This window comes from Lampetra planeri, chromosome 45, assembly GCF_965212315.1.
Source record: "Lampetra planeri chromosome 45, kcLamPlan1.2.h2, whole genome shotgun sequence".
Lineage (NCBI taxonomy): Eukaryota > Metazoa > Chordata > Hyperoartia > Petromyzontiformes > Petromyzontidae > Lampetra > Lampetra planeri.
In genome coordinates this window covers 7,603,169-7,629,194 of record NC_136151.1, presented here as the reverse complement: position 1 = coordinate 7,629,194, position 26,026 = coordinate 7,603,169, and the positions used below count along the sequence as shown (strand labels likewise).

The following is a 26,026-nucleotide window of genomic DNA, read 5'->3' as shown; positions in this document are numbered from 1 at the left end:
GACCGGGCGTGGTGCTGGCCACCCACCCCCTAGTGTGCTGTGCCGGCCTTCATAGGGGCCGTCCATAAATGACGTCACGCAATTTTTGACCCCCCCCCCCCTTCGTCACAAAAAGTCAGACCCCCCCTCAAATATGACGTCACAAAGCTCTGCCCCCCCCCAAAGAAAATAAAACATGCTTCAAATCGCTTTAAACTATTGTCATTGTAGTGCATATTTAATGTGGCGCTGCACTCTTATGTTGTAGGAGAAAACATTTATAAAAAAAGTTTATTTAATTAAGTAGAACGTGTTGTCTATATTTATTTAAGTTGCGCATTTTGATGTGACGTCACATTTCTAACTCCCCCCCCCCCCCACGTGTGTGACGTCATTTATGGACGGCCCCATCGGTGCTCGCTAACAGCACTTGCCCCAACAGCCTGTGAAGGCTACACGGGGGATCTGTGTCTTTGTGTGCGCGAGTCTGTGCGCTGCGCCCGTTTCTCTGCGCTGCTCACACTCCGTGCTCTCAGCACGCACGACTCAGATCCAGAATCCTCACTGAGTCACCTTTACCCCACACCCACAGTGCGGGGTAGAGCGGTTGACTAAACGAGTGGTGGACGGAGTGCAGCAGCTCCATGGAGTCGGCGCGGTAGAACGACAGCAGCCCCGCCTCCCAGTGCAGGTGACACCCGACTCTCCGGGGAGGATCCCTCACCGGCACTGAGGTCCGTACACCACCATGCCACGCTGACCAGCTGTTGTTATTTTTATATAAAACCCAGGATGAGTCGTTGTATCCCAGCCTGCACTCGTTACCACGCCCTTTCCGTGCGATCGTCCCGTACGCGACTCCAACCGCACAGCCCCACGCCACACCCCCCACGTCCACCTCCCAGTAGTGCTGACCCGACGAGAAGCTCTCGGAGCACAGGGCTTGGTAGTAGCCATCAAAGCGGTGCGGGTGATCGGGGCGACCCTGGGAGACAGCGGTCCGCGTCACCGTCCTGAGGTCCGAGGAAATCTGGAGGTTGTTGTCGGCCGAGTTTGTGTCCACAGTCGGTGAGCGTCCGTCTGCAGTAACGATAATCACAGTAGCCGTGTAACAACAGCACCACTATAACAACAGCACTCGTGCACTAACACGCACGTGCACTACAATAGAGCAATTCATAATGAGCATTGTTATGCAACGTTGTAATGCGTAGCTATCGGTGTGATGACATGTAACGGGCACTTTGTCAATCCACTGCTGGATGAGGGCCTCCCTACGCCGTGGGGGTCGCGGGGGACATTTGACCATACTTCACCACGCCGGTCACCGCGCGTTGGCGAAGGCAGGTGGCGCAGCTGGTGAGAGCACAGAAGTACAGTACAGCGGTGCGTTTGTCTGCCCCGCATCTACATTTTTAAAAGTCCCGCTTCAGTTCAATATTCACTGTGTAGTAGATGTAAAACATGTGATGATACCATCAAAATGTGAACTGCTCTATATATTCTAATGCAAGGCTGAAAACTAAAAATGTATTAATTGCTTTCAACATGTATTTGTTAACATTTTTTATTTAAATAGAAAGATCAAACATGGAGCAATTGTTAAGTTTTTTCGGTAAAGTCACGTAGGTAAAATAATAATAATAAAATAAAGTGATACCGTACATTTAGCTGTGACGGTCCCACCTGAAGACGGAGACTTGTGTTGCCTTCGAAACATCGTGATTGAATTGAGTTATTTTCATTTATTATTATTTTATTTTATTATTATATTTTACCAACGTGACTTTACCGAAACAACCTCAGAGTATGAATCCTTGCAGTCACGAAAGCTTCAAATCTAGAATTGTTAAGTTAAATCAATAAAGTTCTAATAATAAAAAATAAAACACTTTTCAAAAATCGCAGCTTTTGCGATTTGCTAATCGCATTGTTTCAAATTGCGACTTCGATTTGGAATCGATTCATCGTTCAGCCCCACTGTGCGGAAGTGCCCGTGGGAGGCAGTGGATCACAGCAGCAGCGGCAACGTGGATATCAACACCGCCGCAGCGTCTCTGTGTGTGTACAACAAACACAAACATCTCCCGCGTGTCACCTTTCACAGACTGTAGGGGCAAGTGGTGTTGGTGAGCACCTGTGAAGGCCGACACGGCACACGAGGTGGGTGTGATAGTGTAGTGATATACACTCGTATGTGTGTGTGATAGTGTAGTGATGTACACTCGTGTGTGTGTGATAGTGTAGTGATGTACACTCGTGTGTGTGTGTGTTATAGTGTAGTGATGTACACTCGTGTGTGTGATAGTGTAGTGATGTACACTCGTGTGTGTGTGTGATAGTGTAGTGATGTACACTGTGTGTGTGTGTGATGGTGTAGTGATGTACACTCGTGTGTGTTTGTGTGATAGTGTAGTGATGTACACTCGTGTGTGTTTGTGTGATAGTGTAGTGATGTACACTCGTGTGTGTGTGTGTGTGATGGTGTAGTGATGTACACTCGTGTGTGTGTGATAGTGTAGTGATGTACACTCGTGTGTGTGTGTGTGATAGTGTAGTGATGTACACTCGTGTGTGTGTGTGTGTGATAGTGTAGTGATGTACACTCGTGTGTGTGATAGTGTAGTGATGTACACTCGTGTGTGTGTGTGATAGTGTAGTGATGTACACTCGTGTGTGTGTGATAGTGTAGTGATGTACACTCGTGTGTGTGTGTGTTAGTGTAGTGATGTACACTCGTGTGTGTGTGTGTGATAGTGTAGTGATGCACACTCGTGTGCGTGTGTGTGTGTGATAGTGTAGTGATGTACACTCGTGTGTGTGTGTGTGATAGTGTAGTGATGTACACTGTGTGTGTGATAGTGTAGTGATGTCCACTCGTGTGCGTGTGTGTGATAGTGTAGTGATGTACACTCGTGTGTGTGTGTGTGATAGTGTAGTGATGTACACTGTGTGTGTGTGTGTGATAGTGTAGTGATGTACACTCGTGTGCGTGTGTGTTAGTGTAGTGATGTACACTCGTGTGTGTGTGTGTTAGTGTAGTGATGTACACTCGTGTGCGTGTGTGATAGTGTAGTGATGTACACTTGTGTGTGTGTGTTATAGTGTAGTGATGTACACTCGTGTGTGTGTGTGATAGTGTAGTGATGTACACTCGTGTGTGTGTGTGATAGTGTAGTGATGTACACTTGTGTGTGTGTGTGATAGTGTAGTGATGTACACTCGTGTGTGTGATAGTGTAGTGATGTACACTCGTGTGTGTGTGATAGTGTAGTGATGTACACTCGTGTGTGTGATAGTGTAGTGATGTACACTCGTGTGTGTGTGTGATAGTGTAGTGATGTACACTCGTGTGTGTGTGTGTGATGGTGTAGTGATGTACACTCGTGTGTGTAATAGTGTAGTGATGTACACTCGTGTGTGTGTGATAGTGTAGTGATGTACACTCGTGTGTGTGTGTGTGATAGTGTAGTGATGTACACTCGTGTGTGTGATAGTGTAGAGATGTACACTCGTGTGTGTAATAGTGTAGTGATGTACACTCGTGTGTGTGATAGTGTAGAGATGTACACTCGTGTGTGTGATAGTGTAGTGATGTACACTCGTGTGTGTGTGTGTGTGTGATAGTGTAGTGATGTACACTCGTGTGTGTGATAGTGTAGTGATGTACACTCGTGTGTGTGTGATAGTGTAGTGATGTACACTAGTGTGTGTGTGATAGTGTAGTGATGTACACTCGTGTGTGTGTGTGTGATAGTGTAGTGATGTACACTCGTGTGTGTGTGATAGTGTAGTGATGTACACTCGTGTGTGTGTGTGTGTGTAATAGTGTAGTGATGTACACTCGTGTGTGTGTGATAGTGTAGTGATGTACACTGTGTGTGTGTGTGAGATAGTGTAGTGATGTACACTCGTGCGTGTGTGTGTAATAGTGTAGTGATGTACACTCGTGTGTGTGTGATAGTGTAGTGATGTACACTCGTGTGTGTGTGTGTGATAGTGTAGTGATGTACACTCGTGTGTGTGTGTGATAGTGTAGTGATGTACACTCGTGTGTGTGTGTGTGTAATAGTGTAGTGATGTACACTCGTGTGTGTGTGTGTGATAGTGTAGTGATGTACACTCGTGTGTGTGTGTGATAGTGTAGTGATGTACACTCGTGTGTGTGTGATAGTGTAGTGATGTACACTGTGTGTGTGTGAGATAGTGTAGTGATGTACACTCGTGTGTGTGTGTGTGGTAGTGTAGTGATGTACACTCGTGTGTGTGTGTGTGTGTGGTAGTGTAGTGATGTACACTCGTGTGTGTGTGTGATAGTGTAGTGATGTACACTCGTGTGTGTGTGTGTGGTAGTGTAGTGATGTACACTCGTGTGTGTGTGTGTGATAGTGTAGTGATGTACACTCGTGTGTGTGTGTGTGATAGTGTAGTGATGTACACTCGTGTGTGTGTGTGTGGTAGTGTAGTGATGTACACTCGTGTGTGTGTGTGTGTGTGGTAGTGTAGTGATGTACACTCGTGTGTGTGTGTGATAGTGTAGTGATGTACACTCGTGTGTGTGTGTGTGATAGTGTAGTGATGTACACTCGTGTGTGTGTGTGTGATAGTGTAGTGATGTACACTCGTGTGTGTGTGTGTGGTAGTGTAGTGATGTACACTCGTGTGTGTGTGTGTGGTAGTGTAGTGATGTACACTCGTGTGTGTGTGTGGTAGTGTAGTGATGTACACTCGTGTGTGTGTGTGTGATAGTGTAGTGATGTACACTCGTGTGTGTGTGTGTGTGATAGTGTAGTGATGTACACTCGTGTGTGTGTGTGATAGTGTAGTGATGTACACTCGTGTGTGTGTGTGATAGTGTAGTGATGTACACTCGTGTGTGTGTGTGATAGTGTAGTGATGTACACTCGTGTGTGTGTGATCGTGTAGTGATGTACACTCGTGTGTGTGATGGTGTAGTGATGAACACTCGTGTGTGTGTGTGTGATAGTGTAGTGATGTACACTCGTGTGTGTGTGATAGTGTAGTGATGTACACTCGTGTGTGTGATGGTGTAGTGATGTACACTCGTGTGTGTGTGTGTGATAGTGTAGTGATGTACACTCGTGTGTGTGTGTGTGGTAGTGTAGTGATGTACACTCGTGTGTGTGTGTGTGGTAGTGTAGTGATGTACACTCGTGTGTGTGTGTGGTAGTGTAGTGATGTACACTCGTGTGTGTGTGATGGTATAGTGATGAACACTCGTGTGTGTGTGTGATAGTGTAGTGATGTACACTCGTGTGTGTGATAGTGTAGTGATGTACACTCGTGTGTGTGTGTGTGTGATAGTGTAGTGATGTACACTCGTGTGTGTGTGTGATAGTGTAGTGATGTACACTCGTGTGTGTGATAGTGTAGTGATGTACACTCGCGTGTGTGTGTGATAGTGTAGTGATGTACACTCGTGTGTGTGTGAGTGTAGTGATGTACACTCGTGTGTGTGTGTGATAGTGTAGTGATGTACACTCGTGTGTGTGTGTGTGATGGTGTAGTGATGTACACTCGTGTGTGCATTTATTTGAATTTATGTATGCATTTTAGTAATACGTTAAGTCTAATTCTTATTTTATACAACCCCATTAATGTATATTATGCCATATTAAATATAATTTCTTATACTCTGGAACGGATTATTTTCTCTTCCTTTATTTCTTATAGGAAAAATTCGTTTGGTATACGTCATTTTTGGTATAAGTCCTACCTTCTGGAACGAATTAACGACGCATACCGAGGTACCACTGTAAACTGAAACTGGTGGGCTTAAGGGTCCTATATTTATACTACTTTTTTATTACTGGAAAGTTCTTGAATGTTCTAGAAGTTACTACAAGTTTCTACTCAGCACTGAATCTATCTGGAATTCCCATTGAAAATGTGTAAATTTCAAAATATCACTGTCCTGGTCACAAAAGCAAAGTTTGTGGTGAGTAATAACCATTTTGTGTACTTTTGAGGCATAAGCAATTATAAAATAACACTTACTACCCAGGGACAATTTTTATTTATTACACAGTGTAATGAATCTTAATAATATCAGCCACAGCCTGTTTGTGTCAAAGACTCAGTGCCGTTGATGCTGAGAACTTCAGACTTTAACACAGAACCCTAAGAATCCTAACTGTGTCTGAGTCTGTATCACGCTGCCTCAAGCACTAATAATGAATCCTAAGAATATCAGCCATAGTGTCTCTGTGTAAAACACTCACACGCAGAATAGCAACAGCATCCTCACTCAATGATACACACGTGTAGGGTTAATATAGCTCATGTAATACTCCTTTACACTCGTGTGTGTGCTGTATGTGAGCGTAGAGGTATTGCAATACATGGGCAATAGCAATGTATCTGTTTGCACAGTGATACATGTGGTCAGCCACAGCGATAGCCCAGTCTGGCTCTGTGAGCCTCAGGTATTAGCATTGAACCCCAATAATCCTTAAGATGCCTTAGTAGGGATATAGCAGCCTCAAGCACATTATGAATGAACAATGAGAATCCTTAGGTTGCCTTAGTCTGGATATGAGCCTACATCATTAACAATGAAATCCTGCGCATCACTACGGTGATGTAGTCTGGCTCGAGTCTGATGATGACATCCATTACAGAGAAGACTTATACTCGTAGGTTCATCTGCTACAATGGTTACTTTGGCCAACAGCATCCTTACGGATAATACACGCGTGTAATATCAATGGAGCTTATGTAATAGTGAAATACACTCGTGTGTGTGCTATATATTATTGTCTAATGAATACATTACAGTCGTAAAGTTGATGTTTGCACGTGCAGTGTAGTGATAGACAAGGTCGACCAAGATTATGCCTTAGTCTCGCTCTGTGAGCCTCAGCCATTAACTGGGGAACCTAAGAATCCTAAAAATGCCTTAGTTTGACTGAGTATCAGGCTGTGGACATGAAGCCTAAACATCTTCAACGTGTCTTAGTCTGGATGTATGATCCTTGGGCATTACCAATCAACCCTAAGTTTATATAATCCATAATAGAGGTTTTTTGGGGTTAGATTGCGTAAATATATAAATGTGTCGTTAAAACCCGCCACCACCCGACACAGACAACTAGTAAGGGTTGTCACGTAAACAGAACGTGCCAATTCGTCACTAGTACAACACGCCGGTGTGTTGGAGAGCCAAGCCACAACATTATTGAAATTTATATTGATGTAGTTATAAAATCTATTTCACCATATGAATTCTGCAGGCCGATTTTGTGTCCGCAGTGCTGATGCTTACAGAACGTACCCGGTACTCGTTTAAGCCAAGGGTTCATCTGGGAGAGGCTCAGAATTGGTTCTGAATCAACTCACCATTGATGATAGCCATGGCCGTGAGTCACGTGTAGGTGACCATGTTTGTAGCTCAGTGCTCAGAGCATCCCATCATCATTGCACATCCGTACTCACTCTCGCTCATCTACACATACGTATACAAACAGACGCAATTACAAGACCCCCCGTATAGCCCAAACAGGCTGTAGGGGCAAGAATTGTTAGCGAGTGACACTTCAAGGCCGGTATGGAACATGAGGGGGTGGGTGGCCAGCACCACGTAAGGCCGCCTTTGTCTCCCTAGTGGCAGTTTTTACACACTACACCAGGTAGTCATTTGATGCCGAGTCGACCTAGGGGAGGCTCATGACCGGTTCAGAAAATTGTCACTGGTGTTGGCTGTGAACGGGAATCGAATTTGTGTTGCCAGGTTCATATTGTAGCACGTTAACCACTATGCCACCGCTCCGCAACATACACACAAGACACAATTAGACGCACAATAACACACACGCACAGGTGGTAAGAGTCCGTGGAACTCACACATGAATGCCAGCAGGTTGACCACAGCTCCGTGCAGGGCGCTGATCGTGGCGATGTCTTTTTTGCTGAGAGATGTGGGTGGATCTCCCTTCTGAGCGTCTCTCCTGTGAGACAAAAACCAGCAGTGACACACAGCATCATTACGCACAGCATAATCACACACAGCATCAGCATACACAGTATCATACTACACATAATCACATACAACATCATCACCCACCATCATCACACATACCATCATCACACATGGCATTATCACACATGGCATCACAAACGGCAACATCGTGCACAGCATCACAGGACACAACATCACACAACCCTCGTCTTACACAGCATCATGCCACACATCAGCACACAACATAACACAGCATCATCACACATCATCATCATCACACATAATCATCATTACTCAGCCCATGTTCCACACAAGGCATCACCCCGTGTGTTAATCTGTGCAAGTTCATAGTCCATACCGGTTTGTCTCTTTCAGGTGAACCTGCAGGAGTCAGACACAGGGGGCGTGAGTCAGTTCACCTCCAGCCACGTTAACCACATGGTGATTGGTAGACGCGATGAGGCTGCACTCAGACATTCGCGTGGCCTAGTGTTGTTGTCTGTAATCAAGACAAAGCCATGGATGCATTAGGACTCAATGATTCTCATCAGTAAGGTGTCGCCTCTAAAACTGTTGCCACTCGGTACCTGATGTCATGGCAAGAGGCGTCCGTGGCACTTGACATCGAGTTGCAGTGATTGTGAACCAACAATCAAAATAATGATCCACTGCGAGCGTGAATTACAACCAGAGCGTGGTGTTACCAGAGTCCATAATTTAGCAGGGTGAACATTTGTTGAGGCAAGCAATCTCGGGATTTGTTTCAACTTTCAAAGACTCATCAGCAGTGAATGCTGAAATATAACTGCTTCTGGCTTTCCTGATGTTAAAAACCCTTCCGTGTTCAGCATTACTAATGGTTGGTATACATTTGGTAAAATGAAAAATTTAAATGTAGTGTCAAGTGGCCTCAATCTGATGTACATTACAGGATGATGCGGTTACGATTTGTAATGCCAATGTCTGCATATATTACCAACCAATTAACTCGAGGAATTTGTGTGTTAATAGTTTTTTTTTTATTTGGAAATTCAGCGCTAGTTTATATTTGTATTACAATATACAAATCCAAGTTGGTGAACTTGACTCTACATTTACTTTCAGAACCCATGGGCTATATGCTGTCTTGACAATGGAAGTGGCGTTATCCTGTGTTTTGTGTTGCAACACATCTGCCAAGTTTACCAACGTAATGAACACGCGAACTGGGGCACTTGCCCTGGCTCCGTGAGCGCTCTACCTGCAGGAACGTGAGTGAGTCCCTCTCCTCCTGCAGAGTGCGCAGGCGCGTGGCTGCTGCCTGGAGCTCGCTGATCTCGCGCTCGTAATGAGCGATGTTCTCCTCGATCCGGGACAGCAGCTCGCGCCCCTTCACGTCCACGCGATCCAGAGCTGCCCTCTCGTCCTCATCCAGCGTCACCCTCATACGGGTGAACTCGCCTGAGATGCGAGCCTTGGTCTGGACCATGGAATCCTGCAAGGGGCATGCAGTGGATTATATAAATTAATATTCCATGCTGTTAAGACAAAAGCCAAATTGTTTTCCGGTTACTCCAAACCTATTTTTCCCTGCCTTCACGTTATGTCTTTAGACTCACATCCCATTGAACAGGTCGATAACTTTAGGTATTTAGGTGCTATCTTGCCCTTCAATTTGATCATATCGTTTAATAAACAAAATCTTCTATATAAATAAACACATTGTCTCACCTCGGCTCCATCTTCATATAGTCCAAGCCGCCATCCTCCCCATCTTTGACTCCTGTGAAATCATCGACTGCCTCGCCTCTTGTTCCATTATACCACCTGGCCGCCCACTTTGACCTTGATGCCTCCATATCAACACATTATTGCAACCTCTGTATCACCTCCAATTTATCTCCCCTGGATATGTTTAGAGACCACCACAGGGCTGTCTTCATCCTAATATTCCTTTAAAACAAATCCGCCAAGTATGTAAGCACCTCCTAACTCTGCAAATTCCCAATCGCAACCTCAACAAGTACCTCCCTGTTCTCTCTAAAATTACCAGAAATTAAAACTAGGTTTTGCGACGCGTCCTTCCACGCTGCTGTTACTACCCCACGTTACTGGCGTGTCCTTGCCTCAGCCTAGGCTGGGCTCCCTCCCCAGCCTCCAACACGATTAGAGGGCTGCGTAATGATTGAGATATGAACCAGTGCTGGACTCTACCTTCACAAACCTGCACTGACCCACGCAACTAAGTATGGCCAACTAGCCTCAATGATCAACACGATGTTGTGGAACCTTCGTCCAGAAGTGTATTGTTGAGGATCTGTAAATTATTTACCAAAACAGATAGGCACATGTTCTTGGTCCTTTCGGTAAAGATAAGCACATGATTCACCTTCTGCATAGATTCATCATTAAAAGTATTTTGTACACAATCTATTTGCCCCATGGCCTTTTGGGACTGAATTATTTTATCAGTACTGGCAGACCTCGCTAAATGCTCAGTATGCTTCCTGAAGTGAGTGCTTATCGAATAAGCGCAAAAATGGGCCATTATACTGTTGTATATATCAGGATGTGTTCCCGTCAGCGTTATTGCTTTCGGATGACCAATATATGAGGGCTTCATTGGAGTATAGGTAAAAGCACCAAAAATACAGATGGTAAACATTTAATGAATAAAAAATAATTATAATAACCATATTAAGTATGACATGCTGTGCATAATACTGTACTCCTGCTACCATGGCAGCAGTGGGAGACGAGGGTGGAGCAGCTGCTGCACTCCCAGTCTGGGGTCATTCTCAGAGAAGAGCTCCAGGACCTCTGTGAACTTAGCAGTGCCCTCAGTCTACATTTCTGTGACGAGGTATCTTTTAGATGGAGCCTGGAACTCTATCCTGGTCGAGTGAGTTCTCACCTCGCTAACATAACCGAAAGAACCAAATAATAATTCCTGCAGTCACGAAAGTTCTAAAATTAAGATAAAAAAATGGATTGTTTTAATTTTTTTTTAATAAAAATCGTGATAATAGAATCTTGGGGGGTGGGGTCTGGTTGGCTCAGCGTGCGTCACTCTCATTGGCTGAGCGAATGATTAGGGGTGGGTACGTTTCCTAAGCCAGCACTGCTGCGTGTTCCCACTCGTAAGGGCTTTATACGAGACTAGCTGTACCTGGTGAAACATTCACTGATCTAGCAGATCTTAATTAAACATTAACGCATTTTTGTTACTCATATTTTTCAACAAAGATTGATATAAATACACAATTGCCATATTCTGGGTTTTTTTCCGACACTAGATTAAGTGAATCACACGATATGACTCTTGATCGAGCTAGATATAATTGTATACTCTTTGGTTTTTTCGGTAAAGTCACGTAGGTAAAAAATAAAATAAAAATAAATTAAATCACGACGTTTCGGAGGCAACACAAGCTTCCGTCTTCAGGTGGCAAAGTCACAGCAAAATTACTGTATCACTTCACTTGATACAGTAATTTTGCTGTGACGGTGCCACCTGAAGACGGAAGCTTGTGTTGCCTCTGAAACGTCGTGATTTAATTTATTTTTATTTAATTTTTTACCTACGTGACTTTACCGAAAAAAACCAAAGAGTATGGACCCTTTCAGTCACGAAAACTTCAAATCTAGAAAAGATATAATTGTCCTTGACTAAAAACAGACTTAGGTAAGTTAATGCATTTTTCATCAAACGTTTGACATTGTGACTTATTGATTGTAAATAGAAAAAGCCAATCGTATGGGGAATTGTTAGCGTATGAAACTGAATGTTAAATTAATATCTAATAGAATAAGTACCCTGTCGGAGGTTGCTCCATCGATAATTTTTGCTTCGATTATGCAAGTTTGTATTTGAGTAAAAGTAAGTCTTGTACCATTAAGTAGTCCTCACAATGACATTAGGTTTTTAAGGAGCATGATAACGGCTCCTACTTTAAGTTTCAGTTCATGAGAAGGCATTCCGGTTGGAGTAAGACTTTAACAATTCTTCCGGGATTGCAAGTTGATCAGCAGTATCATCACTCACAATAGTATCCACGCACTAGAAAAGCACTCAGCTCCATTGTTGAGATAAAAAAAGTCTGCATTTGTAACATTCAGTATTGCGCTTCATTTAAGCTGTTCAGGAGTAATCGTAGAAAAGTAAATGTCACCGTATAGTTGCGCAAATGTATCTTGATTTTCTGGATAGCAGTGTGAGTGTAATGTTGCTGTATCGTCTGTTTTTCCATCAACAACGTCCAGGAGCTATTCCACAAGTTCCGTTTCACTTTCCAGAGCTGGCAAATTCTGTTTCAGCTTCAGCACCTGTAATTCTCCCCAGAAACGATGCTTCTTTATACAAGAGGCCGTGATCCATGTAAAGTAACCAGTAGGACTTGCCTCCAAATTGTTTACATTTAACTGTTCGATAACCCAATAAGCTATCAACAGCCTGGCATACGTGTGTGCTTCATCCCAGACAATTAGTTTCGATTGGAATATATTTGTGGCTTCGTGTTTGGCTTTATATTGCAAGTCAATGTTGCAGTTATTTTCAAAGGGATTTTAGAGACTGAATGAGCAGATCAGCCTCCAGCTAATAGTTTTGCTGGTATTCGTGTTGACGTAACTGGTGTTGCTATATCCCCTTTACCTCTAATAGTAGAGTGACATAGTGCTGACTCTTGTACAGCAGCTGCAACTGTAGGTGGGCCGTTAGCACACACGCCATTGAGCATATATGTGTAGGACTTGAGTTATAGCGCGCCACACATTCTCTTCCACTGTTGCTATGCGAGCGAGCAGAGTACAGTGGGGGGTATGTGAGGACAGGGTTGTTGTTGTGGGATTAGGTGAGGGGGTCTTTAAGTGTTGAGACAGGTGTTCGGGGTAGCCGGGGGGACACAGGCCAGCAATTGCCTAAGAGGGTAATTGGGTATTAGCTGGCATCGCGCTGGCGGCAAAAACAAGGTCACGTGAGACCGGGGGCCAGGGGGCGAGTAATAAGCGGGGGGTTGAGATAATTAATGGGGATTAATTGGTATGGGGATATAAACCACAACGCGACAGCGAGAGGGGGTCTTCTGGTCGGCGTCTTGGATGGAGCTGCAGCGACGGTGCCGGGGAATCGCAGAGCAGGCGGTGACGGTAGTAGAGCAGAGAAAGAGTGGGTTAGCAGCGACAGACGGAGTGGAGATAGAGAGACAGTGATAGCGAGAACGCAGTGTGCGAACAGGGGTAGCCATGCATCTGAAGGATGCAGTGTAGCATAGCAGTAGAGTCGACAGACCTAGCGAGAGAGAGACGCGGAGGAGACGCGGCGCGGCGAGAGAGAGACGCGGAGGAGACGCGGCACGGCGAGAGAGAGATGCGGAGAGACGCGGAGCGGAGTGAGGGCACGGAGCGACGCGGAGTGGAGTGAGGGCACGGAGAGACGCGGAGCGGTGGCGCGGCGGAGGTGGACTCTTAAGCGGAAAATAAAGAGAACAGAAAGACAGCCGAGTACGAGTCCTACATATGCGTGTGTGCCGGTAGGGTGGAGGAACTGGGGCAAGGGTCACGGTAGACCTCGTGGGGAAGCCCCAAGAACCCTCTGGTGGGTTCGAGAAGGGAGGCGTGGCTAGGGCGGAGCCAAGCCACGCTGAGGGGAATATAAGCAGCAGAGAGCGAGAGCTCCAGGCTGCCGGTTCTGGGAGTGGACTCGTCTCTTCGTCGTCGCTACCCGCCTTCACCTGGGCATTGCGCGGCCGGACAGTAGTTTGCTGTCTTGATCGACGCCATCGGTGCAATGCGGCAGGGTCGTGTCTGGGCTGGGTCGTGCGGCAGCATGGTCGTGAGAGAGGGAGCCAGAGTTGGTGGCGTGCACACAACACCAATAAAAGGGGAGGATGGTGCCTCCTGCGACTACCCCGTCTCTGACTGAGTGTGTGCGACGCACGCCACCCGCACACACACACAAGCTTCCAACAAGAAGGAAGAAGAGACCTATGACACTACACTTCGAAAGAGTGATAGATGCCATTCAGGACAATAGCACAGGTAATATATATATGCAAGGAGACAGAATAAAGATTCGTGGACGACATAGATCTAATGGAAAATAAGATGCATAGTCCTGCAGCAAAGTGTTCATACGCTCAATAAGTTAGGAAAGGATGCAAGACTGAGGATTAACGTGGAAAAGAAAAGGCAAAGACAATGGTGTTCTGAAGGGATACATTCAGAAAGAAGCAATAATACAAAGCAGCAAGATTGTGAATATAAAGGAACTTGTATTCCTCGGGACATCTACTGACATGGGACAATGACTACACTAAAGACGCAATAAGAGCGAGAATCGCAAAGGCAAAATGATTAATGGCAGGATTTAATAACATCTGGAGAAGCAAGAAAATCAGCTACAAGAACAAACTGAACATCATAAGAACATGTGTGTTCAATACAGCTTTGTATGCTTGCGAGACTTGGACATTAACAAATATTGACAGACATAAGATATTGGTACTCGAAATGTATTGCTATAGAAGGATACTGCATCTAAGCTGAACCCAAAGAGTGACCAATGTAGAAGTAAGAAAAATATGGCACACAGAAGAAGACCTGATGATGCAGCAATGATAAGGAAACTGGCAGTACACATATGTAGTATGGAAAACAACAGGCAAATGAAAACTATTTTGTTGTTCAGAAATATGGAAGGAACCGGAAAGAGAGTTAGACCTCACAGAGAATGGATTGACATTAAAGATTGGTACCAGAAAGATGTGGCACTACTAGAGCATATTGACAAGACAGAGAGAGGAAAGTGGAAACCAATCACGACATGGGCAGTAGACACCTACTACGGGCTATCTGCCCATGAATCGTCATGATGATGTTCACCAGGTAGGGCAGTGGTGGTGGGGTGGTCATCAAACTGTGTGGTTAGTCATTTATGAATGGGTGCTGGGCTGTCTTCACCAACCCACATTGACCAGCATGGTAATGTATTGTTAAGCAATCTGCTAGCATGAAGGTTGTGGCAAGGCCTCAATGTTACACTGGTTTAACAAAGGGTATAATTTATCCATAAGAGTTCTTTTTAATACATGTGTAGTGTAATAGTGCCGGCTGGTGGACAGCGGCGGAAACTGAGGTGGACAAACAGTACACACGCCGATGAGGGTGTGCACGGTGTGTTGGCAGAGAGAAATAACTCAGGCAAGGGTCATGGAGGACCCCATCTGGACGCCCCTGGAACCTGCTAGCAGGTTTGAGAAGGGAGGTGCGGTCAGGGCGGAGCCAGGCCGCTCTGGGAGCATAAAAGGAGCCGAGAGTGGGGTCTCGGGGCTGCCGGTTCTGGGAGTGGACTTGTCTCGTTGTTGCTGTCAATTCGTTGCCGTCATCACTGCCGTCTTCACTAGATATTGCGCTGCTTAAAGTTGTTGGCTCAGTCGGCATGGTCAGTGTTTGACCGTTAGTGTTGTGTACAGGGTAGGCTAAGCAAATGTGGAGAGTGTGTGGACAAAACTGTGGAAGTTGATAAACAAAAGGTGCCTCCTACGAACCTTGTCTCCGAATCATTGAAACTACAAATGGAGAATGTACATACATGATATATATCTTGTGTGTTGATTAACTGTGAATAACCCAACCAATAGTAGATATCAATTGTAATTTATATAAATACACGAACCCCTCCCCCATCCCCTGGTCTCCGAACTTGATTGGCTCACAAGTGATGACATCGCATTTATTTCTTTATTTAAGAACAATTCTGGCTGTGGCCTGATGAAGCTGGTTGCAATTACCGGTGAAATGTCATACTCAAATTGTACATGTTGTGGGTTTCTTCTCCAACACACCGGTTTGCTGAACTAGTAATATCTAATTGGCATGTTGTGTTTATGTAACAAACCTTACAAATTGGCGGTGTTGGGTGGTGGTGGGTTTAATGACACATTCATATTGTCACGATCTAACTCCAAAAAAAACTCTAATTTGGATAATAATAGTCGCAAAAGCCTAAGTGTTAACCTGGTGTAAATTATTATTACCATCACAAGGTGACTTGATAAAAGGATATAAATCAATCTTTAGCAGGCCGGGGTGTTGCAATGCTCATGACACATTGCCAGGCAACTCTGTCCTGGGTTACACACCATGCTGAGTGCAGGCCGCCTAGATTACGATGCCTGAGATCGGCCTCAATCGTGCGCGTTCAGGTCAGCCTCGGCCTGCCCGTGGGCCACCTCCAATCCTGAGCAAGGCCATCAATGATTGCACACAGTGCTCTGGTGGGATCATCCCATGCGTCAGCCCTGCAATGTGTCCACAGAGCCAGATCCTCCTGGCTGTGACTGCTTCAGACAGCAACTGGCATGCTGTTCATCGATGGACTCCGGTATTTGAGATACATTCGCAGAGTGAATGTGAAGTCTCCGTCGCAAGCAACACTGGTCAAAGGCGTCCAGTTCTCTATATGAGGATACGCCCTATTCTAGGACATATATTTAGTTAGAATGTAAATCCATGCAGTTGATAACAAATAGGCTCAAACCCATTCCTTGCAGAAATGTTAAAAGTATACGCAATTGCATCATTATCGGATGCCTTATACCAGGAGTGGGGAACATTTTTTCTGCCAAGGGCCATTGGACATTTATAACATCTAGATTTGAAGCTTTCGTGACTGCAATGATTCATATTCTCAGGTTTTTTCGGTAAAGTCACGTAGGTAAAACATTAAAAGTAATGAAAGTAAAATAAAACAAAACAAAAACAAAAATAAAATTCACGACGTTTCGGAGGCAACACAAGTCTCCGTCATCAGGTGGGACCGTCACAGCCAGATTAGCTGCATCAAGTGAAGCAATGATTCAAGATGTAATCCCTTATAAGCAAGTTGAAGGGGGGGAGGAGAGGGGGGGGGAGTTCATCAGAATGTGGTAGCCAATGAATGGAACGTATCAGGAGGGAGGGGGGGTGGGAGGGGGAGGGAGCCAACAAAACATTTGGCGACGGCTTGGACGCGGCTGCTGCGCACGCCAACACAATGGGCAGAGAGGGGGGAGGGGAGGTCTGATACACATGATAGAACAAAGGAACGAAAATGCCCATGTTTATACCAATGCAGGCTGAAAAATGAAGAGAGTACTGTTAAAAATAACTGGGGATGTTAACACTCGGTGAAGTAAATTAAAATAGTGCCTGTCAGATAAGATGGTCCAAAAAGTGTAATTAAGTCTTTTTTGTGTGGTTAATAACATCTTTCCAGTGATTACTCAGTTTCCAGTGATTACTCAGTAATCACTGGAAAGATGTTATTAACCACACAAAAAAGACTTAATTACACTTTTTGGACCATCTTATCTGACAGGCACTATTTTAATTTACTTCACCGAGTGTTAACATCCCCAGTTATTTTTAACAGTACTCTCTTCATTTTTCAGCCTGCATTGGTATAAACATGGGCATTTTCGTTCCTTTGTTCTATCATGTGTATCAGACCTCCCCTCCCCCCTCTCTGCCCATTGTGTTGGCGTGCGCAGCAGCCGCGTCCAAGCCGTCGCCAAATGTTTTGTTGGCTCCCTCCCCCTCCCACCCCCCTCCCACCCCCCCTCCCACCCCCCTCCCTCCTGATACGTTCCATTCATTGGCTACCACATTCTGATGAACTCCCCCCCCCCTCTCCTCCCCCCCTTCAACTTGCTTATAAGGGATTACATCTTGAATCATTGCTTCACTTGATGCAGCTAATCTGGCTGTGACGGTCCCACCTGATGACGGAGACTTGTGTTGCCTCCGAAACGTCGTGAATTTTATTTTTGTTTTTGTTTTGTTTTATTTTACTTTCATTACTTTTAATGTTTTACCTACGTGACTTTACCGAAAAAACCTGAGAATATTTATAACATCATTCGCCGGCCATGCAAAAGTATCAAATTAAAGATTATCCCGTTATATTTGGTCAAAACATTTAATTAACTCACCCCTAATGTGATGGCTGCAACTGCCAAATGATTTCGCGAGTTTTATGCGGCCCGCGGGCCGGACGTTCCCCACCCTGCCTTATATGCACAACACCAAGATTCAGTCATTAATACATCCCAATGAATGCAAACTGAAATGCAAGTAAAACAAGTTTTAACATTCCATTACGTATGAATTGTCTATTGTATACTTGGGTGTGTGATGAAACAGTTTTCCCTGCGTTCCCTGTCATATATCAAGTCAACTCTTGTGTTCTAGAATTAAAGAGCTAAGATTTTCTATGAAATTGTATCACAATCTTTACTTCTTTTAAGTGTTAGTTTTTAATCCAATGCACTTTTATATTATCAAACCCATAGAAAGTCATTCAATTTATCCCATATACAGCTTTGCAGTGGTACTAAAAATTAACTTGTTTGTTATAAACGTTGCATTTTAAAATCCACATTCAAGCAGCAATATAAATAATGTATTGCTATTTCCAATGATACTGAAGGCTCACTTGAATCTACGGAGTTGTCCTCATAGAGAGAGTCACAGACTTTACGCAGGGTGGAGGCCACGAGATTACCAGAGCCCACAGGTCGTACCTGCAAGTATTTGCGAGTGGCCTTCATCTGTCCCACAGATGCCTTTGCTTTCTTCCTCTTCTCATCCACCGCTCGCGTCTCTTCTCCGACTCTACTCTGTAAAAGACGAAGTCACCAGAGGGGACTCCACTCCTTGAGCGGCTCCCTCTCAGCCCCACTCCACACAGAGCCCTCCACAGTGACAGCTCTAGAATTGCCCACCAGAAGAGTGCCACGGAAGTCAGCCTGGACTGACTTAACAGTCTGTAAGCAAGAAGGCACAATGAAGAGAGAATAATAACTTCATGTTATCTTTAATGCGATGTGGAAGTTGCGAATTTGTCAGCTCGTGTCCAGGTGTTGTAGAGGCCACAGCAGGGGACAGGGACATGTGATCGTTCAACACAATGGCTCTTCACTTCACGAGCAACATCCAAACACGGCCTTCCTCCAGCACGGCTCGCTCAAAAAGCCTCGACCCACCCTCCTCCTCCCTGCACTCAAACTCCTGTCCCTTCCTTTCCCTGCCAAAACCGAATGGCTACCTTGAACTGAAGCGATCCCATTCTCACACCGTGAGGTACTCACCTTCCGTGTCTCATGCTCATCCTCCAGTGTGTCGACATCATGCCCTCTATGTTCTCCGGTAATGGTACAGGCAACGCACACCAGGCTCGCGTCCTGCTTGCAGTAGAACATGAGCTCCTGTTTGTGTTTCTTGCATCTTCTTTCCTCCAGGCTGACAATGGGAGCCACCAGGACGTGGTCCATCAACTTGGGGTTTTTCAGATGAGGCTTCAGGTGGGTCTCACACAGGGACATCTCACACCTGAGGCAGGTCTTCACTGCAGGAGTCTCCCCATCATCACAGCCGTCACAGAAGACAACTCCGGCCATCCTCTCTCCAACTCTGAGCTGCTCCACCAGGTTGGCGAGCGCCACGTTCCTCTTCAGCTGGGGTCGCTCACGGAAGGCCGCTCGGCACTGCGGGCAGCTGAAGCTGCTCGCTCTCTCCCAGGCACCGTCCAGACACCGGAGGCAGAACGAGTGTCCGCAGCTCAGCGTGGAGGGGCAGTCAAACGTGCCCAGGCAGATGGGGCAGCTCAGCTCACTGTCGACACAATCACTGGGAGACGCGCTCGCCATGGCCCATGGCTTCACTCGGACTCAGTCGCTCGCCGCGGCTGACGGAGGAGCTATCGTAGCAGCAACTGCTCACACAGCGGAGACGAACAAGGAAATGAACTGACTTCACCTGCAGTGAAGTTATAAATACCTCGAGACACGCCCTGGAATGTTCCACACGGCGGCTGGGCTCACCTGTGTAGACGTGGCGGTACAGTGACGCACTGTGTAATAGCTAAAATTGACTTTTGTGTTTAGTTTGTTGTCCTTCCCCTGCACTTCCGATTAGCACGGTTGGCTACGTACGGTGTGGAAGAAGTTCAACATACATACATAGCTTTGACCGGTCTCAATTGATATAATATTTGTACAAACAAAACCCAGCAGTAGCAACCCGGGACACAGCAATAATGGTTTATCCCACAGGCTGATTGACGGGCAAGGGTCAGGCTGTGTGCATTGCACACAGTGGAACCGCGCCTTGTGCAAACATTCTGATGTAAAGGTTAACTTGTTTTTTATCCCATCTGTGTCTTTATTAATTTTTTTCTTGCAAGGCCTGTTTGTTTAAGCTTCACAGTCTGTAATCGTCTTCCACCTTTATCAACTAATATTTAACTACTGGCTTCATGCATCCTCTGTTGATCTGTCAATTTTTTTTTATTCTTACGACACAGTTTTATCCTGAGTGGACGGTGGTTGTATGTATGTTGAACTTATTTTACACCATACTTAATCAACCGTGCTAATCGAAGGTGTGTGGGTGAGTGTGTAGGTGGGTGTTTGGTTTAGTGTGTGCGTGAGTGGGTGTGTGGGTGAGTGAGTGTGCGAGTATGTATGTTATACTTATTTCGCAGCGTACGAAGCCACTCGTGCTAATCGAAGGTGCGGGTGAGTGGGTGGTGGTGGAGGATGAGTGAGTAAGTGGGGGGGGGGATATTTGGTGAGAGGGGAGACAGATGAGCAGGAGGATGGCGTGAAGGGTTGGCGAGCAGGCGGTGAGGGAGGGCTGGAGGAAGGGTGGCTGGGAGGGCGTGCGGTTGAGTGGTTGGGTCTCTGGGTGGGTGGCCTCACGCATTACCACAGCGAACAGCCCCTGGCTAAACAAACATCGTGGTTCATTTAAGCTTATTATCTGTATGACTTTCACCGTCTATTTTCCTATTATGCGTAAAAAAATCAAGGATTTAAATCTTCATAACCTAAACAATATATATTCATCACCTATTGTTAATGTTAAGATTTGACATCCTGGAATCGCTGAGTTTGGATGATTCTATAAAACATTTTTTTATTTGACAAGGTAAGGCCCACTGAGGTATATAGCTCTTTTCAGAAGCGACCTGGCCACAATTGATAGCTCAACGACGTGGCTTATTACGTGGACATTTCTAGCAGCCAAACACTCTAAACGCACTTTTCTAAGTGTGGAGGGAAAAATTGGAGAACCCTGAGACAAATCCACACGACTACGGTGAGAGAGACAAGCAAACTCCAAGTACACGTACAGGCGTCAGGGTCGGGATCGAACCCACGCCCTCCTGTATACCAGGCGAGGTAGTTAACATATCATAGCCACCGTGGCGAGATGTAAAAAAAAATCACAGAGCAGCGACAACGAACAAGGAAACGAGCTGACTTCACCTGCAGCTAAATTATAAACACAACGAGACGCGCCCTGGAATGTTGCACGCGGCAGCCCGCACTCACCTGTGTAGACGTGGCGTCACATTCACACACACAGTGTCAAGGTTAAAGAGTCGCAATTGATATATTTTTACAAAAACCCCACGGTAACCATGAAAACGGTGATGGTTTGTCCTACAGACTGGTTACACCCGCTTGGGTGAGGCTGTGTTTTTCCACTGTAAACCTCACCGTGTAAAGTTTAATTAAAGATTTAAAATTATAAATAGGCTATCACGAAAAATATTATCCATCAAACGTGTTTTTGGGGTAGATCGCTGAAATATAAAAGTGTCGTTAAACCCGCCACCACCCGACACAACCAATGAGTAAGGTTTGTCACGTAAACAAAATAAGTAATATTTAAAAAATATATTTTTTAACACGCTTTAATGAAATGTACCATACTCTTCTTGGTTCTTTCGGTAAAGTCACGTAGAAGGGAAGTAATAAAATAATGAAAATAAAACATAACAAAATAATTCTCACGACGTTTCGGCCACAATGCAAGCAGCCGAGGCGACAGCGTCAGACACTGTCGCCTCGGCTGCTTGCGTTGTGGCCGAAACGTCGTGAGAACTGTATTTTATTATGTTTTATTTTTATTATTTTATTATTTCCCTTCTACGTGACTTTACCGAAAGAACCAAGAAGATGAATCCCTGCAGTCACGAAAGCTTTAAATCGAAATGTTATGTTTTATTTTTATTATTTTATTATGTTTTATTTTTATTATTTTATTATGTTTTATTTTTATTATTTTATTATGTTTTAATTTTTATTATTTAATTATGTTTTTATTTTATTATTTTGTTATGTTTCATTTAAATTTTTGTTTTATTATGTTTCATTTTTATTATTTTATTACTTCCCTTCTACGTGACTTTACCGAAAGAACCAAGAAGATGAATCCCTGCAGTCACGAAAGCTTTAAATCGAAATTGTACCATACTCGGAATGCCAGAACTCGACGACTCCAGGAAGTGACCCCGAAGCTTGCCACAACGTAAGGGACCGTGGTGATTTACAGCCAGTTGAGCGTGGACAATTAGGCCCAGGCCGAAACATAACATGTAAAAAATTATGTTTCAAAATACTTTTTTTAATAGAATATAGTATTGTCATTAGTATGACGTAAGTATACCAAGTTTGCAGTCGATACCACATTGGGAAGTGGGTTAAAATTGACTTACAAGATTTGAGGATACGACAACAACAGACAGTGAGTTAAATAAAAGCGTGTAATAATAAGACAAAAACCATTCCGGCTAGGGTGATGCTGTGCGTTTTGCCCAGCAAACCACACAGCTGTCAGTTCGTATTCAAGGTTCAAAAAAACGATTCCCCTAAACCAGGGGGTTCAGAAACCAAAACAACAAGTAGAGACATTTTTTCTTATTTTTTACAATTCGATAAGTAAAAGAGAAACCAAACAACTCATTATTTCAAGAGCCGTAGTGCAACGTGGTGCGAGTACGAGAGACGGTGGTGGTGGTGGTGCGTGATAAATAAGAACGTGGTGTGAGTACGAGAGATGGTGGTGGTGGTTGTCCTTGATAAATAAGAACGTGGTGTGAGTACGAGAGACGGTGGTGGTGGTGGTGGTGCGTGATAAATTAGAACGTGGTGTGAGTACGAGAGACGGTGGTGGTCCTTGATAAATAAGAACGTGGTGTGAGTACGAGAGACGGTGGTGGTGGTGGTCCTTGATAAATAAGAACGTGGTGTGAGTACGAGAGACGGTGGTGGTGGTGGTGGTCCTTGATAAATAAGAATGTGGTGTGAATACGAGAGACGGTGGTGGTGGTGGTCGTTGATAAATAAAAACGTCTCACGAAGCAGCCGTCCCTCAAAGAGCCGCACGCCGCTACGGAGCTGCAGGTTGCAGACCCCGTGCCCTGAACCAACTGGCGTGAGCGTCAAGTAATAATTATAATTTAATACTCTTTGGTTCTTTCGGTAAAGTCACGTAGGTATAAAATTAATTAAATCACGACGTTTCGGGCGCAACACAAGCGTCCGTCATCAGGTGGGACAACCACAGCAAGAAACAATACGGGCAACCCCATATGGGTTGACAGGTATGGGTATGTAACAACATTACACATCACACTATACAGCACACTATGCACTGTATGTAACTCAGCTATAGTACATGGTGAGGGTATGTAACAACATTACACATCACACTATACAGCACACTATGCACTGTATGTAACTCAGCTATAGTACATGGTGAGGGTATGTAACAACATTACACATCACACTATACAGCACACTATGCACTGTATGTAACTCACCTATAGTACATGGTGAGGGTATGTAACAACATTACACACAGGTATACTGTATCTGAGTATTACACAGTAGTAAGTGTGATGTGTCATGTTATGGACAACCTCATCGCTTGAATCTGGGTAGTAAATATAAACACACACTCACATAGCTACTCAGTGGTGTGAGTTGCACTCTCAAAGGCAGTACTGTATACAACAGGCGACGTTTCGAGCAAAGGCCCCTCTTCACAGCACGAGAGGTAGAGCGACTCTACGAATGTGCTGAGATTGTTTGTTGTTGTTATTTGTGCGCCACTGCCAAACGTAGCGTCACCAAAACATTTTGGTGATTGGAGAACGGCTCGCCATGCTTCGGCGCTACAGAGGCTGGCGTTGTTATTTATTTATTAATTCGCTGTTGATCCGCTTAACTCTGCCACGTGCACACAGAGAGAAACGCGTGCGTGGGAACCAATTCCAAACCCTTACATTCACTCAAGCAACGATCATCAGAGTACAAACCCCAAGCACGCACGCACTCATTCAGAATCGCCCTCCTCCTTTAACTCTCAATGATGTCCTATGAATAGGTCCGTTGCCTGAAACGTCGTTTAATGTTACTTTTAAGCTCCACGCAGTGTTTTACGAACGCGTTGAGTTACTTTGTGACAGCGAGAGAACGTCCCACATGAACCGTCAGTGCGCACCGCGCTTTCGTGCGTTTGACTGCCCTCTGATGCTCGTGGGTGTTTTGCCTTGCCTCTGTTCTTGGCTCTGTATCAATGTGTTTCACGTTGTTTATAAACGTAAACCGTGTAAGATGTAGATTGTAACGTTTTTATTTGGAGTGATTAGATGTTAACTCCCTCGCCTGGTCTGCAGGAGGTCGTGGATTCGATCCCGACCCCGACGCCTGCTGCATATTAGGAGTTAGCGTGTCTCTCTCACTGGGGTCGTTTTTCCCCTCCACATTTAGAATCAACATCACGCGTTTAGAGTATTAAGCTACTCCTATACATTTCCACACGATAAACCACTTCGTTGAGCTATCATCTGTGATGGCCAGATCGTTTCTGAAAAAGAGCTACATTGTTCAGTGTGCCTTACCTGGTGAAATATAACAAAATATAGTCCACAGTAAACTTATTGAAGTTTTTACGCATGTGTCACTAGACACCTTGGACACCCTTGCGAATGAGAAGTTAAATCGAGCTACTTTCCAGGTAAAATATTTTAACCATAAACATCCTGGGGACTCACAACATCGGAGATGAACAAGGAAACCAACATTACTTCGCACGAGGTTACAAACATCACGAAACACTCCGTGGAAATGTGACTAACCAAGACACGAATCGACTCAACTGCTTAGACAGGAGCGTTGCATTCACACCGCGGTGTTCGGGTTTAGAGGTCACGATTTTTACAAAACACAGAGTGGCCAGGCAAACGGTGATGGTTTGTCCCTTGGACTGATTTCGTCGCCTATCGTGAGGCTCTGTGGGTTTCTGCACCAAGCCGTACCTTGTAAAACATTCTTATTAAAGGGTTTATAAAAAAAAAGGTATGTCGTCTCTATCATTGATATTTATTTGTTCTGGATTTATGTTAGCATAACTGTTTAAAATTGTCTTTAAAAAATAGTAAACATTAAATTGTTAATTTTTTTGACAAATCATCTCACAACTTCACGTGTAAATGAGTGGGGGATCAAGTGGGAGGGTAGGAGGGTGATTGTGTGGGTGGTTGAGCAGGTGTGTGTGTGTCGGTGGAGATTGGTGTTGTAGTGGTTAGTGCGCTGTGCTATGAACCTGCCGATCCAAGTTCAATTCCCACTCATGGCCACCAACACCAATGACCATTGTCTGAACTGGTCATGAGCCTCCCTTAGGTCGATTCAGCCTCAAATGAGTACCTGGTGTGGAGTATAAATATCACCACTCGGGAGACAAAGGCGGCCGGGCTTTGTGCTGGCCATCCACCCACTCGTGTGCAATGCCGACCTTCATAGATGCTCGCTAACAGGACTTGCCCAACAGTATGTTCAGGCTATTCGGGCGATCTTTGCCTTTGTGCGGGTGGGTGAGTGAGCGGGTTTGCAGGTGATCAGGTGGGAGGGAGATCAGCCGGGAATGGGCGCTTGAAAATGCATGAGGTGGGCAGCTGGGAGGGTGGCAGGATGGGCAGGTGTATGGCCGAGCAGGTGTGAGTGTGGGCAGGTGGGAGGGTCTCTGTAGACGGCTGGGGGGTAGTAGGTTAGGGAGTGGCAGGTGTCGGCGAGGAGAGTGTTGGGTGCAGGTGAGTGGGTGGTGGTCATCATTACCAAGTGTAGTCATTATCATCATCATCTTGCTCTTCATCATCATCCATCAGTCAGGATCCATTAATCATCATAGCCCATGATGACGAGGAACAAGCAAACTGACAGAGTGCAGCAAAAAATAACACGAGATGCGCCATGG

At 45.0% G+C, this 26,026-nt stretch overlaps 1 protein-coding gene and 1 long non-coding RNA gene across 3 annotated transcripts in view; one reads left to right on the top strand and one right to left on the bottom strand.

Annotated features, from left to right (window-relative positions):
• Positions 1-352: 352 nt before the first annotated feature.
• On the bottom strand, positions 353-19,687 carry LOC144733226 (E3 ubiquitin-protein ligase TRIM11-like). Its single transcript, XM_078615020.1, has 6 exons — positions 19,066-19,687; positions 18,499-18,594; positions 9,198-9,431; positions 8,316-8,338; positions 7,843-7,946; positions 353-1,059 (listed from the first exon to the last, which is right to left on the bottom strand). Exons 1-6 carry the CDS (start codon positions 19,621-19,623, stop codon positions 512-514), a joined length of 1,563 nt encoding a protein of 520 aa, XP_078471146.1. The 5' UTR covers positions 19,624-19,687; the 3' UTR covers positions 353-511.
• LOC144733230 (uncharacterized) overlaps positions 1,979-26,026 on the top strand; it is a 42,150-nt gene continuing 18,102 nt past the window's right edge. For both annotated transcript variants that reach the window (XR_013588328.1, XR_013588327.1), the window contains exon 1: positions 1,979-2,142. This is a non-coding gene — a long non-coding RNA (uncharacterized LOC144733230). The remainder of the gene's footprint in view (positions 2,143-26,026) is intronic.

Coding starts and splice junctions, on each gene's coding strand:
- LOC144733226 (XM_078615020.1), bottom strand. CDS start 19,623: ATGGCGAGCGCGTCTCCCAGTGATTGTGTCGACAGTGAGCTGAGCTGC. Junction 18,595..19,065: donor ATGAGCATGAGACACGGAAG/GTGAGTACCTCA, acceptor CGTCTTTTACAG/AGTAGAGTCGGAGAAGAGAC. Junction 9,432..18,498: donor CCACTCGCAAATACTTGCAG/GTACGACCTGTG, acceptor TGCCCCTTGCAG/GATTCCATGGTCCAGACCAA.